The sequence below is a fragment of the Miniopterus schreibersii genome (genome assembly GCF_964146895.1).
Source record: "Miniopterus schreibersii genome assembly, chromosome: 17".
Lineage (NCBI taxonomy): Eukaryota > Metazoa > Chordata > Mammalia > Chiroptera > Miniopteridae > Miniopterus > Miniopterus schreibersii.
The window spans coordinates 39,460,232-39,473,347 of record NC_138117.1 but is presented as its reverse complement, the minus strand read 5'-3'; the positions used below and the strand labels follow the sequence as shown (position 1 = coordinate 39,473,347).

Here is a 13,116-nt window from a genome sequence, read left to right as displayed (position 1 = left end):
CACTAAAGGTATTGTTTGCATCTGTTAATTTCTGGAATGTCCTTGAGCTTTTCATTTTTAATAAAACTTGACACCAAACCTACTTCCACGGTTGGGAGGTCTGCGGCCCTGCACTCGCCCCGTGTGACTGCATCGTGCCCTCTGGTTTCCTTGTAGAGCTGTCAGTCACGAAGAGGAAGCGTGGCAGGCCCAAGGGGTCCACGAAGAAGCCAAGTGCCGAGGAGGAGCCGGTGGGAAGCTTCGCCGGTCCGAGCGAGGCCTGCCCGCTGGCCCTGGAGGAGGGCGGCGGCCCGGCCCCAAGCCGCCTGGAGTGCCCCAAGTGCTCGCGGAAGTTCTCCAACACGCGCCAGCTGAGGAAGCACATCTGCATCATCGTGCTGAACCTGGGGGAGGACGAGGCGGATGCAGGTACCTGCCCGGCCGGCCGCGGTGGCTCCCTGTGCAGAGCGCCAGCCGCTTGTCAGCTTTCACTGTCATTTCCATTATTACTTGGAAATAGCACATATTTATACAACTCTCACCTCCCTGGGAAAGGGCTCATTTTTATAATGATCCTGGCCTATAACTGTGCGTAATCTTTGAATTGAGCATGTCATCTGGGGGTTGGTGCCCAGAGAGTCCAAGTCGGGTATCTTAGTAGATGATTTGGGGTTGCAGAGAGGGTGAAATGGTCTCCACCTTTAATGAGCTAAGACAGATACATGTTTGATCAATGTATATGGGCAAAGGAATTGTCTTTATATATGCAGTTTGGTAGATAAAATATTTCAAATCATGGTAAACAGAGGAAATAATAAGAGTCTGGTTCAAAGTCTAAGAAACCCTTTAAAAAGTAAAACTTTGTACTTTGAAGTAATTATGGATTCACAGGAACTTGCAAAGATCGTAGAGAGAGGCTCATGCACACTTTCCCCCATGTCCCCCAGTAGTACATCTTTCATAACTGTATCACAATATCAACATCAGGACGCTGGCAGGGAGTTGACACATGCAGAGTCCTGTCGTCCTCTCGCATGCAGGTTGTGCAGACATCCCTGCAGTCAGGAGACAGAGGGTCCCGTCACCTCAGTGATCTCTCTGGGGCTCCCCCTTCATAGTTACCCCACCCCTACCCCTGGCAACCACCGATCTCTCCAATTCTGTAATTTTGCCATTTCAAGAATATTAACAATCTCCCAGCACGTGACCTTTTAAGAGTGGCTTAGAAAACTCCCTTTTCAGACCTAATTTCATAATCACCACAGTGGTGATCGTCCAGAACCACACTTATTTGAGGTGGATTTGGGGCACCTTCCTACGTCTCCCCACTCCCACCCCCGGCCAGCCCTGCTCTACCCCATTAGTGTCTTAAAACCAGACTCCTTTCTTCTTCGCAGATGCAGTTTATGTTCATCACTCGGCACCTCTCTCAGCTTTTCTCTAACTTTGTAAGAAGTGAAAGTTTCACTGTGTGGCTCTGATGTTTGTTTTCTGCTCTGTAATCAATTAGGCAGTGTCTTCAGCAATGGCAGGCAGGTGCAGACCTTTCTAATAAGATTATCAGCTTTCTCTAGTAACGAGCTGTACAGACAATGGCCTCATGTTCCATTGATTTGAGTGACTGAACAGACTTTAACAAATACCAAATGGAACTTAGAAGCTCTGGGTGTTTCTGCCTTGCTGGCCACTGCTGAAGCCTCTAGCACATGCAGAGATGACCTTATGCCCAGCTGCCTGTGGCTGACGTCCATGTGATTTCCCCACGTTTCTTAGTTTGCCAAGCACAATATCACACTTTGGGAAATTCTTGCATAATTGTTTTAATACATGCTCTGAAAAGAGCAGCTTAGTGACATTTCAAACAATTGACCTTGACTCTAGCTTGTTAAAATAATTAGAGGAAAACAAAATAAACTTCTTCCCTGCACTGAACCAAGGCAAGTTAAAATAACACGTTTGATATGTATTCAACATTTATTTTATTCTGCATTTGAATAGTAAAAGAAACCAGGAAAACAGATTTTTTTTATGCCATTCTGTGCAACAGCTGGTGTTTTTGAAAAACATTTTGCAGCCTACAGAAATCAGTATGTCAGGTTTGTAAAGGGTCTTCTGAAACATTCCAAGCTTGTTGTTCCCGGGGTCATTTTATGCAGAGTAGCAGAAGGTGCCCACTCTTGTTAAATCCTTCTGAGAGAAGACAGGGCACTTAGTGAAGGTTTTTACCTGAGGTGCACTGCAGTCTTCGTAAGGATTCTTTACGAAATTCTGAGTGTCTTCTGCTGTATTGTGTTAGCACACAGCTGACTTACTAATAGCTGCTCTGATTGAAACCTGCTGCGAGCGAGTCATGTTTGAAAAGTCGCAGCTGGGAAGGGAGTGCAGTGGCCTCTGAATGTAACACTTTTCTCTGTGGAGGGTGTGCAGTGCTAATGTCGTTTCTCTGAGCTGCCTTGTCGACCCTCCTGTTCTCTCTGCTAATCAGGTGACTGGAAACCCAGAGGGGATCTTGGTGCTGGTTTCCAACAACACCCCATCTTCAGTGACTGCGGTGTGGGGAGTGCCCTTCCGGTGACCCTTTCTCCCCACCTTGTCCGCCCTGAGAGGGGAGGGGAACTCTGGATGGTTTCACCATGGCCTGCGTGGCCCCACCCGACTTCATGGGGCCAGGAAGGATAGCCCTGCCCTGTGCCCTGCGTGGGGAGAACCGGAGCTCTTTGGTGACTGTCACTGGAGACTGCTGTCTGCTTCCTGTGTATTCCATGGAGTCAGCCACCACCGGCGTCCTGGTGACTTGCAGAGATCCTCCGTGTCCTCACTGTCTCTCAGGCTCGAGCCCTGTGTTTCGGTTTGAATGTTCCAAGGCAGCGTAAGCCCCTGGCAGGCTCAGTAGCGACCTCATTACCTAGCTCCTTGTACAGGATCCTCCCCTGTTCTGTCCCGGTGACCAGCCCCACTGTCCAGATATCTCATCTAGAAACCTCTCCGAAAAGCAGGACTTTTTGCCAGGATGTTTGACGGAAGACGTTCTTGTTCAGCATCTGGGAGGCCTGCCTGGGGCTGTGCTGCTCATTAGCCACGTGGCAGAAGCCTGCCCGGGTGCCGGAGGCAAAGGGAGCGACCCCGCTGCATTGGGCTGTGGGAGGTTCAGCGGGCTGCCTGCTGTGTCCTGCGTCGGGGGCCTGATGGCGTAGGGTGGAGCCCGTGAACAGTGGGCCTTTCAGTGACGGTTCTTCCGAGACACACAGCTGCTGTGCGTTATGACGCCCAGTTTGAAAAGGAGCGCTCTCTCCTGCAGCGACAACCCCGCTGCCGAGAAGGGCGGGAGCGGATGGCAGTGGCCCGCAGCCTTCACAGCCCAAGGTACTGCTGAGCCCCGCGCCCCCAGGCCCAGAGGAGCAGGCTCAGCGGGGGGGGGGGGGGGCGCAGCAGCAGGTTCTCGCTGCCCCCCCCCCCCCCCCCCGGGCTGACACTGAGGGCGCTGAGTGTCCATAGAGGACAGAGAGGCGGACAGATAATGGGTGTCAGTGGGGCCTCCGTGTGTGAGGGACAGGGCCGGACTCCATGTCTGTGGGTGCATCCTGGAGGGCTGCTTCCTTGGCCTTGTGGGGCGGGAAGGAGGGAGATGGGGTCAGTATTTCCCCTCATGGCGGTTCACGCAGAAGCCCACAGCTTCGGGAATGCGGTGCCTTTGAGCAATGCTGGTCGTTCTCTGAAGTTCGTATGTCATGAGACGGGTCGGGTGGAAGACAGAGGCCTCCTCCCCTTCCTGTGGCGACTGCGCAAGCAGGTCCTCGCCTGGCCTTTCCTCAGAGCAGGGGCCGAGGATGTGAGGAAGCCTGCGGGAAGGGGCATGGTGCCTGTTCAGCAGGTTAGATGGAATTACTTCAGCTAATTTGTTTTCTAAACTGCTGTGTGAGCAGCGAGGGAGGAATTGGTGGGGAGCCCAGAATATAATCCTTATCGGGCTGCTGGCCTGGCCACTGTCCTGGGCCTTCTAGTGCTGTGGCTGCTAGCACTCGGCTCTCTGGGCGTTCTGGGACTTAATTAGTTCTTGGACAGTTTAGAGTAGGTGCTTTAGAATATCAGCACAGTGTTTGTTGTAAATGAACACATTTTTCTGCAAGTGTGTGATCGTCTGTGCAGTTAACTCTTCCTTTGCCTGCTGCCGTGTCAGCCTGCCTGTGTGACTGTCATGACGTGCAAGGACTCTGTCCCGGGCACAGACCCCACTGCTAGGAGAGTGGGACTGGGAAACAGCTCGACATCCCTCCCAAAGGACTCCCCAGGGCAGGAGGGGGGTGAGCAAAGAGCAGGGAGACTCTGAGGTAAAAGGAACTTATTGAGGTTTAGGTATCTGATGGGCTTCATTTTCCTTTGCCAGGTTTCAGGAGCTCACCAGAGTTCAGGGTGTGCACGGGTGTGCGTGCATGTATGCGCGTGCAGCTAGGGGCTGAGAAGATGGTATTTTTGAACCCTTGCGTAGGTCACTCAGTAATGAGTCACAAGTAGGGGCTGAGCACCTGCTGTTTGTGTACCAGGTGGCTCCTGGCTACGTGATGTCAGGGAACAAAGGTGTGTGTGGTGAAGCTGCTCAGAGTTCTGTAGGCCGGGCAGAAAGTGACATTGACACTTTGGGCTAATCTTGATGAGCATCTGTAGAGGTGACACAGGGTCTTCAGGGAGCCCAGAGAAGGTGCTTCTACAGCAGCCTGGGAGAGCAGGGTGGCGGTCAGGGCGGGCGTGGGCAGAGAAGTTTGAAGGCCCCTGGGCCCCGTATTCTGAAGAGTGGGTGGGAGTGGTGGCGAGGGCAGGGAGGAGGGGGCGGAGGGGAGGACGCCGTGCTGCAAGGCTGTTGAGGGCGTGTGACCCCAGGACCTGGGCTGAGGGTGGAGTGCGCAGGCGCCCTGTAGGTCTTGGTGTGGGTGCTAGGGTGGAGGACGGCCCTGTCAGTCTTGAGGAGCAGGTTTTGGGGAAAGAGGACGAGTTAGGCCTGGTCCCACGTTGAGTTTGGTGGCTGGTGGGTGTCCGTGGGGATGCCATCCAGCTGGGCATGTAGTCCTGGCCTTGGGCCCCTCAGCGGATGGTCATTAGGGGACTGGGTAGAAGAGGGGACAATAGCAGGGCAGCCTCCACAGGACCCTGCTGCGGTGCATCCACAGGTTGGGGTCAGTGATGGAAGTAGTGCAGGGAGCTAAACGAGACGAGCCTGGGGTAGAGAGTCCACTGGTCCTGGGACCGTGCCTCAGGCTGACCTGATGACCTGAGCAGGAGCCCTGTCAGTGGCTTTACGTGGGAGGGAATGAAGGTGAGATTGGGGGACAGAAAGGAACCAGCTAGAGACAAGTGAAAGGATGACCCGTGGACCCACAGGATGTGACAGGAAGCAGAAGGCACACTCGGATTGGCAACTCGAGAGTTTAATGAAGGGATTGTGGGTGAAGGTGTGGGCAGGGCTGGGTCCTGGGGGAACACGGAACAGCGGGTGATGTGATCGCCCTGGGTTTAGAGGAGGAGGGGACAGTGGTCACCAGCACTCTGGCCTTGGCAGAGGTAAAGTCAACCTGCAGTGACTGGACAGGGAGGGAGCCGAGAGCGTGGGCACCCGCCCCCTGGTCCCTCCCATCTCATGCTGGGGCCTCCATGGGCCAAACTCAGTGGGAAGCCAGAGGGTAGTGAGGCCCCACGTGACCCTCCAGGTCAGCCTCTGGGAGCTGGGTGCAGAATGGAGGAGGGTGGACCTGGTGGGCAAATGGGAACCTTCTAGAATAACTGGAGTTTTGCTCATTGCCCCTGAACAGGACAATGCTTGGCCTGCTCCCGAAGCAGCACTGCCTCCAGTTTTGCGTGGAATGCGCCCTGCGTATGAGGTGCCCAGGCCCCTGCAGGAGCAGAGCTCTCAGCTCCGGAGGGGGTGGGCGCGGCGGGGGGGCTCCCACCTGTGAGCGTCCGCTTCCAAGCCAGGGTTTGCATCCAGGAAACAAAGTATAAAGAATCATGTTAATGTGCTGGGGTTGAAGAGAAATAATGTATAGATGTCACAAAATTACAGGTTATGGTTCCCAGAATGTCAGTAACTCTGCAGACAGGCCAGGCTAGGGGGAGGGCTCGGGGAGGGGCAAGGAGGCACCAGGGGCAGCTCCCTTTTCTTGCACAAACCACAGGGACATACAGAAGCGGTCATTCCAGCCCCAGACCTGAGTGAGGGGACTCCGCCTCCATCCCCCTGGAACCTCACCACGAGAGTTCCAGATGGAGTCAGCTAAAAGGCAGAATGGGATTTCAGCTCACTTACCCTTGACTGTACTTGGGCCACTGGGAGCGGTGACTGGTTCAGGTGTATTTGACACAGCCCCTTGAACACCCCCATGTGGTCGTGAAGCTGTCTCCAGGGCTCTTCACAGCTGCTCTCCCTGAGGCTGGAGGGTGGGGAGGGCGGTGTGGGGTAGTGAGCGGGAGGCTGGCAGGGGCCACTGGAACCAGGGAGGCCACACCCTTTTAGTGATTGTTTATATTAAAATTTCTTAAAGAGTTCGCTTGAAGAAGGTCCTGCTGCTAAAAATGTGTTTGAAAACCACCACCTAACCCAGTAACAGTTGCCGTTGGGTTCAGACAGTGGGGCCTTGTGAGGTGAACTTGACCGCTGAGGAAACGTTGGCCCAGGGCTTGTAATCTGGAAGAGCATGTTTACAAGCCTTGGGGGAAAAAAGTGAAACAGAAAGACTGGTTAGAAAGGCTCACTGTGTGTGTGATAGTAGAGCTGCAGGCAGTTAATGCTCGTGAACGTGCTTTGCAAGTGGCAGTGTCCCCTCAGAAGATGTAGTAGTATCGTCCTGCTGGTTGAGTTTACCTCCCTCTCGTGATTATCCATGACAGGAAGAATACCAGACGGGTGCAGACCATGTCAGCTGTTTCACCCTGAAACCCCCTGTTCACCCTGAAAACCCTTTTACTGTGAAACCCTGTGTTCACCCTGAAACCCAGTTGCGGGTGGGATTAAGACTGACGTTCCATCCTGTGACCTGCTGGCCTACCCAGGGCAGGGCCGTAAAGACTCACTGGGGTCTGATGGCTTCCATCTCTTCTTCCACCTTTTAAGCATCTCAGACAGATTTCAGCTATTGATCTCACTAAAATTACATCCTATTGGATAAAGAGCCCTTTCTGGAGCTCAGTGAAGGTCTTTGAGACAATTAATACAATTCGAAGACAAAATATTACCTTAAAATCGATGTGTAATTAGCACATGTCCATGAAGCAGGATATTTGTGAGGCAGTTTGTCTTGAAGGCAGCACCTAGAGGATGTGGGGTTCGACTGTGCACTCCCTCCCCAGTTCCATCAGCATCTTTATTTTCCACATGGGATGCATTTACTAAAGACATCATGTGCTGCCATTCCACGCCATTCCACGCCATTCCACGCCATAGGCTGCGTAGGCCCAGGGTGTCCATAGCATCCTCTGAAATGGGTAGGAACTACTCACATCACCCCTGGCATCGGCCAGGGAGCCTGGGTGTCATCTGGGGTCTGACTGTCTATGTCTTGCCCTCTCAGAGGAGCCACTGTTAGCCTTGCTGGTGCCAGAGGGTCTGGTCCATCTTGGTGCAGGGAAGTCGACACTCACCTGTTTGAACAGAACTAAAACTCTAGCTTTTCTCACTTTCCAAGAATTGCGTCATCCCAGCAAGGAGCGCAGTTGCAGAGGGGAGCCCTGGACACGCCACCCACAGCCATAATGGGGCTTTAAGGCCTGGCCGGGGTGCAGGGTTTGCAGCGGTGGCCTGTGTGCCAGTCAGCTGCTCAGCGTGCCTCGGGGGGCAGGCGGGCGGTGCTGGGGTGATGAGAGCAGATGGCCTCTTGCTGCTGTGGGGATGCAGCTGAGGGCACAGAGAGCAGCTGTCAGTCTTTATTTCTCCTACTCAGCCTCCAGCAGAGATGGACTAGGGCCTGCTGGAGGGAGGCAGATGGGAGGAAGGGGGTGGTTAGACCATGTTCAGACCCCTGTGAGCCAGACACCTTTCTCTGTGGACAGGACAGAGTGATGGTGTGGAAGTCACTTCTTGGCCCCTGCCAGGCTCGATGTGTGTGTGCAAACTTGAGCTACCTTTCTGTTTGTCATTGGGACAAGCAGCGGTGTGTGAATTGGGTGTCACACATCACACGGAGCTGTGTGAGGTCTAGGGGTTGCACAGCCAGGGGTGGTCGGTCAGCTTGTAGTTCAGTTCTTTGGAGCCTGAGGTGTTGAGCATGTGGGCCTGTGGGGGGAGTCATGGCCTTGCAGGTACAGGGATCATGGGATGCTGTGGCAGATCCTGGGGGCTCTGTCTGGCTCTCTCTCCTAATGGAGCTGGAGGGAAGCCACAGAAGGGTTTTTAGCAGGGGTCTGTTTTGGATTTTAAAATGCTTGACTCTAGGGCTAGGGCCAAGATGGAGAATGCTTTGGGGCGTGTTAGCCAAGATCCTTGAGCAGAGGCTCCAGGGGAGAACAGGGTTGGAATGGGAAGGTCTGTCCTCTCCTGGAACGAGGTGTGTGGGTCAGCGCTCCCAGGGCTGGTTCTGTGGTGCAGCTGTGTCCTCACAGTCCTGGGACCTATCTTTCCCTTCGGGACCCACAAGACAGCGACCTGGTCTTTGGCGTGACCTCTCACAGTTGCTGGTGGCTGCCTGAGTTCCAAGCAGTGGACATAGCAATGCCCAGCTGAAGAAGAGGGGTGTTTCCTTCCTCTACAGGGAAGAAAACCATTCCCAGCAGCCTCTGGCAGATGACCCAGACCCTACTGGCCACGCCGAGGTCCCCTGTCACCCCGGCTGCTGGGGTGGCCAGGCAGCATTGTCACTGGGAATGGAGAGGTGGAAGCTCGGACACGAATGGGAGCTGCTGTGACGGTGAGAGATGGGTTCTCATCCAGTCTTCTCCACCTAGGCCAGCTCCATCTCTTTATCGGTTTTTAATCTTCTGAACCTTCCTCCACTCTGGTCCGCCAGCCTCGTGCACACAGTTCTGCGGGGTATTCTTAACATGTGGCCCCTACGGTGGGTGTAGGTACAGTGTGCCCAGCGCAGGGTCTTGGAGAAGTGTGCCGTCGTCTCCCCAGTGTCTCATTCACGCCAGCGATTCCTGCTGCTAACCCGGGGCCGGCCGCGCAAGCTCTAATGTGGCTCTCCTTTTAGGTGAACATATCTATTCTTGCCGTGCCACCCACATACTGAATTGCATCCTCTGGCAAATTCTTTTATAAAATGAAGCATCATTTAAAAAGCAAAGAAAAAATCCCATAATACGCTTTTTTTCTACCCCTTGACAGCATCCATTACATTCTACTGTAGTTATTTATGCACGCGTGTTACCTACTGTGTAGCCACATAAAGAGCTTCTCTGACTCAGGCAATTTGTAGACCTTTCAAAATGTTTTTATTGAAACCACTAAACAATAAAATGAAGCGAAACAGAACCTGCCGCCAGGCACGATGCAAATCAGACATTGCAGAAAGTAGCCACTGGTGGTGACTTGGAGATCCTTGTCGGACCCTGTTCTTAGGTTTTTGGGGGTCATGACGTTTTCACGGGATGGACATACGTGATGGTCCTTGACCTTTTCCCTCTGGCCGTAGGGAGTGATGGGCAGGTCTGTGTGACTCATGGTCTCATCTGCTATTGTTTCTTTCCAGCTCTGTGTTAACATGTTTAGTGTTGATACTAATTATATGACTAAGGGCTTTTTCTGATCCGGTTCATAAAGATCGTAAGACTGTTTCCTCGGTTCCTAAAGGTCGTAAGACTGTTTCCACCAGCTTTACAAGTGTCCCAAGCACCTGCTGACGGGACAAGCACGCAAAGACTTCCATTTCTGAAACACAGAAAGTTAGTGTGTGTTTTGATCAATCTGCATTAGCCAGGTTCCTCCCTTGCCTCATCTCGAGCCTGCGCTGCCTTCCTGAGAATTTGTGTTTCTCCCTGGTAGCTCTGCCCTTAAGGCGTTTGCTGGGCTTGTGGCATAGTTGCCCGGTCGCCTCGGGCTGTCTCCCTTTGGCTTCTCCCTTGTTTCTGGCTTCTGCCTTATTACTGCAGTTTCCAGCTTCATTCCCGATAACCCAGTGCTTTCCAAGCCCCCACTGTCCGCCCGCCTGTGTGTGCCCCGCAGCCATCCACTCACTCTGGCTCATCTCGTGAAGGGCCATGTGGAACTGACCTGTCTACTCGCCATAACGTTTTGAGGACTCCATTCTTGGGCAGCTTATTTCAGGTTTGCGGCTGTGATTCTAAGAAGAGCCCAGTCCCTTCTCTTTATTTGCTTCTCGCTTAGGAACCTGGAATAGTGCGCCTTCAGGATCTCGATGCTCCCTCAGCCTTCACTCTGATGTCCACGCCTCCACCCCGCAGGCTGATGCAAGCTTAGGCACGAGAAGTTAGCTGTTGTTCTGCTTGTGGCTGACGTTGGCATTCTCTGTTGTGCCTGAATGCCTTGAACCCATTCAGTTCCTTCCCCCAGTGGTGGCCCAGATTTAAAGCACTAATTTAATCCAGCCCCCCAGATGTTTCAGCGGTTCCCAGCCCCCCAGATGTTTTAGAGGCTCCTAGCCCTCCCCCCCGGATGTTTCAGTGGCTCCCCATTGCCTTCCACATGGCAGGGAGAGGTGGGTTACAGGCAGCCTCACACATGTTTTGCTTGGCTCCCCCATTGTTTTAAAAATCTTTACATTAAAGTCAACCCTGAAAAATTAGATTTCATGCAAAAATCTGGATTTCCAGTCTCCCTTTGAACAGTCAGAAGATTTGGTGACTATGTCCCATGACCCAGCAGCACAGCCCTGCCTCCTGTGCCTCCCTCGGCCAGTGTCGTCACTCGCGCGGCTTGGCTGGTCCCCGTGCGCATTGGCATTGTGCCCTGGCACTCACAGAAGGTGCCGGACTTCTCGTGGCATCCCAGTCCTTTGGGACCTAACTTTTACTCACTCCGCTGGTTTTGTCTCTACCTCCCTGCCTCTCCATGAAGTTAGCCAGAGGGACGCCTGGCTAGTGGTCACTCCTTGTCTCCGCTGTCCTGTCTTCGAGTGGAATACCGCTATGTTCACCACCCTGTCCTTGCCCCATACACCTCTTGCAATACCTCCTGCCACAAACACTTGTTTTTTATGTTTAACGGAAGGGTTGCCTCCTTAGAAAGTCTCTCCTGACCGCTGAACTGGAATCTACCATCCCTTCCTGTAATCGTCCAAACCCCTTCTCGTCTAAGTTGGTGTGTAGACGACTGTCCTCAGGTGCACCTGTTTGCACACCTGTCTCTCCCACTGGGGCGCGGGGCTCGGGGGTGGGGTCTGAGTCTGGGCCTTAGCAGCCTTCCCGCCCACCATGCCTGGCACAGCGGTGCCTCCTCACTGTGTGCTGAGTAAGTGAATGATTCCTTCTTAGGCTGTAAGTGGCAGCAATCTTACCTTCTCCCCAGTGTTGTTTGTTGGTGACTGAAGTCTGGTGGGGTTCATGGAAGCGAGATGGGCTCACCTGCTTTATCAGCAAGGTGCCCCAGGGCCTGGACAGTGCCTGTGGCAGGGCTGTGATGAATGTTTATTGACTGGAATGAAAGCCTGAAGAACCAAAGATGATGCCGGAGGTGATGCGGTGGCCGCTGACGCGGGACCCGTGTGTGCGCCACAGATGCGTTCTCCTTACCCCGTGGGAGGGTCATGTGCGCCTCCAGCTCCGTCCCGCTGTGGCTGCCTCATGCATCTTGGCTTTTGCTCTCTAGGTGACCCATCTGACCTTGAGCTGGAAAAGAAGTGTAAGGAAGAGGGTAGAGAAAAGGCCCCCAGGAGGCCGCGGGCACAGAGAACAGAGAGAGCCCAGACCTCCTCCGGAAAAGAGGCCTTGCAGGTGTCCGGAGCGAAGAAACCCATCGTCAGCGTGGTTTTGACTGCGCACGAAGCGATCCCAGGTGACCGGGACAAGTGGGAAGTGACGTGAGAACCTTTGGGTGAGGCTGCACCAAGGGCAGCCTGGGATCCTGGGCAGCTTGTCCCCATCAATCAGGGACACCAGAGTGTCACTGCCAGAAAGCAGGGAGGTGCTGGGGGCTGCTGCTGCGGCCACTGACTGCAGCCACCTCACCCCTTCCCATCCCCCTTCCAATCCCCACTCAGGAGAAGCTCCCCTCTCCTGGACGCTCCCCTCCCCTCACCCAGCCTCTGTCCTGGACCCCCCCTCCCCTCACCCAGCCTCTGTCCTGGACCCCCCTCCCCTCACCCAGCCTCTGTCCTGGACCCCCCTCCCCTCACCCAGCCTCTGTCCTGGACCCCCCTCCCCTCACCCAGCCTCTGTCCTGGACCCCCCTCCCCTCACCCAGCCCCTCTCCTGTTCCCCCCCTCCCCTCACCCAGCCCCTGTCCTGGACGCCCCCTTCCCCTCACCCAGCCCCTGTCCTGGACGCCCCCCTCCCCTCACCCAGCCTCTGTCCTGGACCCCCCTTCCCCTCACCTAGCCCCTGTCCTGGACGCCCCCCTCCCCTCACCCAGCCTCTGTCCTGGACCCCCCTTCCCCTCACCCAGCCCCTCTCCTGTTCCCCCCCTCCCCTCACCCAGCCCCTCTCCTGTTCCCCCCCTCCCCTCACCCAGCCCCTGTCCTGGGCGCCCCCCTCCCCTCACCCAGCCCCTGTCCTGGACGCCCCCCTCCCCTCACCCAGCCCCTGTCCTGGACCCCCCTACCCCTCACCCAGCCCCTCTCCTGGACGCCCCCCTCCCCTCACCCAGCCCCTGTCCTGGACGCCCCCCTCCCCTCACCCAGCCTCTGTCCTGGACCCCCCTTCCCCTCACCCAGCCCCTGTTCTGGATGCCCCCCCCCTCACCCAGCCCCTCTCCTGGGCGCCCCCCTCCCCTCACCCAGCCCCTCTCCTGTTCCCCCCCTCCCCTCACCCAGCCCCTGTCCTGGACCCCCCCTCCCCTCACCCAGCCCCTCTCCTGGACACCCCCCTCCCCTCACCCAGCATCTGTCCTGGACCCCTCTTCCCCTTACCCAGCCCCTCTCCTGGACCCCTCCTCCCCTCACCCACTCAGCAGGCAGATGCTTCTCCAAAACTGGAGCTAAGTGCCAAGTCCCTGCTGCCTAAGTCCTGCTGTGCATTTTTAGTGGGTCCATCAAATACTTT

The 13,116-nt window shown here is 55.1% G+C and overlaps 1 protein-coding gene across 1 annotated transcript in view; it reads left to right on the top strand.

Annotated features, from left to right (window-relative positions):
• ZFAT (zinc finger and AT-hook domain containing) overlaps nt 1-13,116 on the top strand; it is a 133,652-nt gene that overhangs the window by 35,256 nt on the left and 85,280 nt on the right. The window contains exons 3-4 of the mRNA XM_081116469.1: nt 157-408; nt 11,726-11,911. Coding sequence (XP_080972595.1) covers nt 157-408; nt 11,726-11,911 — 438 coding nt within the window. The remainder of the gene's footprint in view (nt 1-156; nt 409-11,725; nt 11,912-13,116) is intronic.